The sequence below is a fragment of the Nelumbo nucifera genome, chromosome 3, assembly GCF_055504915.1.
Source record: "Nelumbo nucifera cultivar China Antique chromosome 3, China Antique-T2T, whole genome shotgun sequence".
Taxonomy (NCBI): domain Eukaryota; kingdom Viridiplantae; phylum Streptophyta; class Magnoliopsida; order Proteales; family Nelumbonaceae; genus Nelumbo; species Nelumbo nucifera.
Window position 1 is genome coordinate 91,712,403 of NC_142651.1, and position 6,000 is coordinate 91,718,402.

General features: G+C 40.6%; 1 protein-coding gene across 1 annotated transcript; it reads left to right on the forward strand.

The window, feature by feature from the left end:
• The first annotated feature begins 1,467 nt into the window (after nucleotides 1–1,467).
• LOC104608985 (adenine phosphoribosyltransferase) lies at nucleotides 1,468–3,201 on the forward strand. Its single transcript, XM_010275127.3, has 2 exons — nucleotides 1,468–2,813; nucleotides 2,941–3,201. The coding sequence occupies exons 1-2, from the start codon at nucleotides 2,220–2,222 to the stop codon at nucleotides 3,103–3,105; spliced, it is 759 nt and encodes a 252-aa protein (XP_010273429.1). The 5' UTR covers nucleotides 1,468–2,219; the 3' UTR covers nucleotides 3,106–3,201.
• Nucleotides 3,202–6,000: the final 2,799 nt, after the last annotated feature.

The following is a 6,000-nucleotide window of genomic DNA, read 5'->3' on the forward strand; positions in this document are numbered from 1 at the left end:
CCAGGTTTCAACCTGGCCGCCTGACACAAGCGCCAGCCTGACAACCTCGAGGAGTTCACCACCGTACCCCGGTTCGGACGGGATATGACGAGTGTTACCGTTTGAAGGCTTTTCACCCACCTAACCCGCGAGGACACCACTATATAAGGACTCCGACCCCCAAAGCCAAAAGGGGGGAAAGAAAAGGATGGTAACCCCTGCTCTCTAGGTCTCTCATTTCTCTCCAAGCTCTCTGTAATCAAAATGCTAACTTAGGCATCAGAGAGTCCTCGTCGGGAAAATACCCCCGGGTCCTCTGATTCAGTTCTCGCAGGTCCCTCAGCTCCCGCCGCCTACAAAGGAGAGGAAATCACCTCATGTAGAGGGCAGTCGAGTTGCACTGCACCAGGGAGCTCCACCATCCTCTGAGTTGCAGGCCGCCTAGGAGTAGGTCAAATGACGAGTCCACCAGGCAGTTCTCCCCCAGGCAGTTCGCCACTTGGGAGTTCGTCACCAGGCAGCTCTCTACCAGGCAGTTCGCCCCCAGGCAGTTCTCCCCCAAGCAGTTCGCCACCAGGGAGGTCGCCACCAGGCAGTTCTCCCCTAGGGAGTTCGCCACCAAGCAGTTCGTTACCAAGTAGCTCTCCACCAGGGAGCTCGCCACCAGGTAGTTCTCCACCAGGCAGTTCGCCACCAAGTAGCTCATCACCAAGGCACGTCACCACTGGGTCAAATAACAAGGTACTTAGCCAAAAAAATTTATACATCACAAAAAATTGGTACGTGACAAAAAACGATTACATCAGGTATAGTCTTAAATTCGCTTCACAAGATTTGGAAGCCCATCCGGTGGTATGCTTAGTCTCATGACTGCATTAAAATCAATTTTGTACTGCTGCGTGTATTGCCTGTAATCAATTTGGTTGTGTCTTGGATGCCAAAGCTGTCAAGATTAGTTATTGTTCTATCAATCAAGCCGAAGCGGGGACTGCCTTAGAATCCATTAAGATGACCTCATATTTTCATCAATTTCCGATCATTATGGAAGGCAACTCAAAGTTGATAATTTCGTGCCTCAACCAGAAAATGAAACCCCCTTGAAAGACGAGGAACATTATTGAGAGTTGCTCCAAGGATGAAGAATACCTTTTGTAAAAGTGTTTTCTTTCGACTTGTCGACAGAGAATCGAACTATGCTGCAGATTGGATGGCGCGCGAAGCCCAAATAACTACGAATCTATATCTTTTATTTTTCTTCCCAAATAACTACGAATCTATATCAAGCTTCTCGGCATTCTCACTTTCACTTTGTTTTTTTCTCTTTCAAATCTCACATTTTGAGTTTCTGTCGTTTTCTACAGTTAGGCAGCTAGCCAGTCAGCTAATAACTATAGCTATGTACTCTGCTTTAGCAACAGTCCTACAGCTAGCTACAGTAGGCAGTAGTTACAGCTATCTAGTCTTCTATATTTGCAAACCTTTTCTAATCTTCCATTTTATTTCTTCCTCTCTTCGAAATTAGTTCGAATCACCCTTTCCCTTTCTCTTTTACTCTCAGTTCTCTCTGGTTTTCTTCTTCCCCACATCGACTGACGGCCTCCGAATCTTCGACCGACGACCTCCGGTCTCCGATCAACGACCTACGAGTTTTCACTTCTTGGTTTCTCGTCTCTCAGTTTTTTCTCTTTCTCTGAGTAAACGCTTTTCTTTTTATCTCTCACTCTCATTCTCAGTTCTCAATCTCTTATCTCTCTAGTCTTCTTCTTCCCCAAACCGACCGACGGCCTTCGAGTCTTCGACCAACGACCTTCGGAATCCGACTGACGGCCTCCGAGTTCATTTTCTCATCTCTCAGTTCTCTCTCTTCTTCTTTCCCAATGGGAAAAATCACAGATCGACCAATGACCTCTCTTTTTTTAGTACATAAAAAATCGAAAAACCTAACTGCGATTAACCGATTGCATCGGTTCGGACCGTTCGGTTTCAATTCGTATACTCAAAAAATCGATCAGATCGGTTCGATTCACAAAATAACCTCAACTGAATCGTCAGCACCCCTACAACTTGAATACTTGATGACCGTTGCTCAGGTTTGAGCTCGGATTGGGTTAGGATTGATCCTAACCCGACCTAATCCGGTCCGGGTATAGACCGTCTGATAATCATGAATGATTCCATAAGAACGGCTCGATGGAGAAACATCTGGATTTGATCCCTCAATTCCTTGCAAATGAAGTATTATGCGGCATTTTAGCTCTCCGTCTACTCATCTCCTATTCTCCTCGCTCTTATCTGATTATCTCCATCCTAACATTCTTCTGACCGTGCGATCAGTTCGGACAATGATGAAATCGACGACCCGGATTCCATATTCTGGGTCGTTTTTGCTGCTTCTGCTCTTCCAGACAGTCTCCCCGCCGGCGCCATTACCGGCCGAAGCCTTCTCGGTGTGGCAATGGCGAACCCTAATCTCACTTTCCCACTCACTGATGAATCGAGTGGCCAACCTCCGAGCTTCGAGAGGAGATTACGAGGGGTCGATGAGGGCGAGAAGGATCGCAGAGAAGCTGGAAGGGGGAATGGGGGTAGGGTTAGGGTTAGGGTTGTGGTCGGTGGGGTGGGACTACCTGAAGAACTACGCCTGGAGAGAGATGGCATGGTCGGAGATGGCGGGTGCGGTTTCGGACATGAACGAGCTGCTGAAGGGTCTGAATGAGTTGACTCGGATGGGATCGGACAAAGACAGAGCGGCCTGGGTTGCAGCCAACTATCAGAGTTTGTTTAGGGTTTCGAAATCCCTCTCTCGCAGGCTCCTCCAGGTGTTCCGTCAGTCGGTGCGTTTTTTTTTTTTTTTTTCCTTTTCCCACTCGTCACCCCTCCCCTTTCCCCCTTAGTTAATTAATTTTTGAAATTTGAATTTTGAAATCCATGAATGAAACAAAATACAATTTTTTACAACAGGGTCCATTTAGGGAGATGGTGTTGACGGTGCAGAAGGAGATGGAGGAGGGGAGGTTGCTGAAGGACTGCCTTGAACTGGGAGCCCAAGATTTGAAAGGGTTGATTCAGGTTGTTAGGGATATGGCGTTACAGTTGTCTTCCGATTCCGGCCGAAGCGATCTCTGATTTCTTGATAGCTTTTTTTGAGCTTTTTCCTTCTGTAAACGAGAGAATCAACTTCTCTGACCATGCCAGAGTAAAGTTTATCTTCTGTTTTTCTAATGGCGCAGAGTAAACTTTAAACCCTAAACAGCACAAAACTCTATTCGAATCTTTAGTTCGTTGGAGAATACTTCTTTAGCCACTAATATTGCTCACTACTATCCTCTTAGGCTCTTCTTCACCACATAAACGGGGATTTGTTTGCCTCAGCCCTCGACAGAAACAGTTATTCAGAAACAAGAATAGGAATGAACTTTTAGTTTATATTTCTTCCAATAAATAGAACTTTTCCACTCATTCCAAAATTAGAAAATAAAGGCAAAATTAGTGGAGTGGGCATGGGGAGTGGATCTTCGCTACAAATTGCATTATGTTAAGAAGTAATGTTTAAAGTAGAATTAAAAATGCTCCTTTCTAATTCTCCATGAAGAATTAGGAGTTAATTCAATAAATTGGATAATTTGTTCAGTGTTCTAGTAAAAGAATGTATAATGCTCAAATGGTATTAGAAGGTTTCCAATTTGGGTGAACCTATAGGGGGGGGGGGGGGGGGGGGGGGGGGGGTTCCTAGTCTTCATGAAAACATAGTGAATGGTATTAGAAGATTCATGTTTCATAATTGGGAATTTTGTATGAAAGTTCCTCAGAGTCCATTATCATTGCCTCTATTTTACTCCATCATTAAACCTATGAAGACAACATGAACTTAAAGAAACATCCATAATCGTATCGCATATAATTCTAGTATTACTTAGTTTATTATTTTGGTTGTTTATATTATATATAAATGAATTTGTAAGTTTTGTTTTTATTTTGGTTTATCATCTTCATGTAAATTGAGGCATCCCATTCCAATCATGCCACATGCATTTGTAAATTTTATTTTCTATTTGCTTACTGTTATTTGTTCTTCACTTGGTTGTTATTGTCTCACACACTCTTTTCTAGGTAAATGGAGTCTCATAATGAACATAAAGATGCTAATGAACAATCTAAAATTATTAAAGGAGTTGACTTAAATATGCCTACAGATGTAGAAGAAGATGAAATAGGCAAGGAAGTGGAGTCTGATTTTGAATTTAGTGAAGATGAAGAAGATAATAGGGGTGATGGTGTTATTGAGAAAATCCAATGACGAAGGATGATATAAATGAAGAGAACACTAACATTCAGATAGATAGAGGATGATAATGGCCTATCAAATATAAGAGCCTAGTGAATTCAATTGATACAAGTCGTTTTCTTGAGGTAAAGTGCTAATTTTGCAAGTGGATATGTGTTTTCCTAGTGTGAAAGAATTTAGGTCTACCCTTAAAGAACATATTATTGTCAAAGGGTTTAAAATCAAGTATATAAAGAATGAAAAGTATCAAGCTACAACTCAATGTGCATGGAAAGAATGCCCATGGCGTGTACATACTTCACCACTTTAAGGTGGTCTTATCTATTGTATTAAGTCACTTGATCCCGTACATGATTACCCACGTATATACCATAACAAACAAGCAATTAACACTTGGATTGCGTGCTGAAAAAATTGCAAATAAGTTGCAATAAAATCCCACTTGGAAGTTAGATTTCATAATAGTGGAGTTCAAATAAATGTTTTATATAGAAGTTCCAATGTGCAAAAGCAATGTCAAAGTAATGAAACTAGTTGAAGGGTTCCATAGAGCCTGGATGGTTACGTTACCTATTGTCAAGTAATATTAAAATAAAACCCAAGAACAAATAGAATAAATGTGGATAGGCCTACTCCCAACACCTCCTATTTTTCAAAGTGAATATTTGTTATGATGCAATGAAAAGAAGGAGCTTTGATTGGATGTAGGGGATTGGTGGGTTTAGATGGTTCTTACTTGAAAGGGCTACATAGATGAAACTTTGCTTGTTAATATTTATTTCAATGGTAATAATGACACTTCCTATTGGAATATCTCTTCTCCCACAAAACATTCGATATAAGTGATGGTTAAAATCAAATCTAGATACTATAGAGCAACAAAGGACACAAATGTTTTTTACCAAAAGTTGCAAGGTTGATTGAGAAGCAAAGACACCTTTCTAGGTATTTATTAATTGTTAAATATTTTTGTATACTCACCTTATTCTAATTATTGAATTGAAAGAACTGCCAAGTTTTGAGGTCCAGGGAGTTGGACTATGAGGTGCAATGCCATTTAGAACAGTGTTTGTTTGTAGCATTTTTCTTGTAGTTGTTGGGTTTGGGACATTAATGGTATTCCTTGCAAACATGTAATGGTCATGGCAATCTATAGGCAACAAAGAATTTAAGATTACTTCAATGAATGCTAGAAAAGAGAGAAATATTTGGCGGACTATGCTCTAACAATTCACCCTATGCTAAATCAAAACTACAAGCTAGGAAGTTCTTGGGATCTCAATAAAGCATTACCATTAAGAAAACAGCTAAGAAGACCAAGAATTGCTAGAGGAAGAGCACATGTTCAAGATGCAAATTTTATGGACACAATAGTAGAGATTGTTAAGGGCCAACACCAAGGAATAGAGGAAGCAATTCCAATTTGGTAAGTGGGATTGGATCATTTACCCATTCACAACAATAATCACATCATTTGTAGGTACTATTAATATGCCAAACTTGAGATACATTATTTGCATGCCAAGTATTTTTTTTTTTTTCCTTAGGTTCAGTTTGGAAAGAGTACAAATGCAAATACGCACGGTGCAAATACATACAAAATAATACAAAATATAAGGTTTTGCACTCTACATATTTTCATTTGTGCTTTTCCAAACTGAGCCTTAATGTTTATTAAATCTTTCTTTTCATTACAAATAGAAAGAATAAATAGAGGTGGGAGAATGTCTAGTAGA

Coding starts and splice junctions, on each gene's coding strand:
- LOC104608985 (XM_010275127.3), top strand. CDS start 2,220: ATGCGGCATTTTAGCTCTCCGTCTACTCATCTCCTATTCTCCTCGCTC. Junction 2,814..2,940: donor TCCAGGTGTTCCGTCAGTCG/GTGCGTTTTTTT, acceptor TTTTTACAACAG/GGTCCATTTAGGGAGATGGT.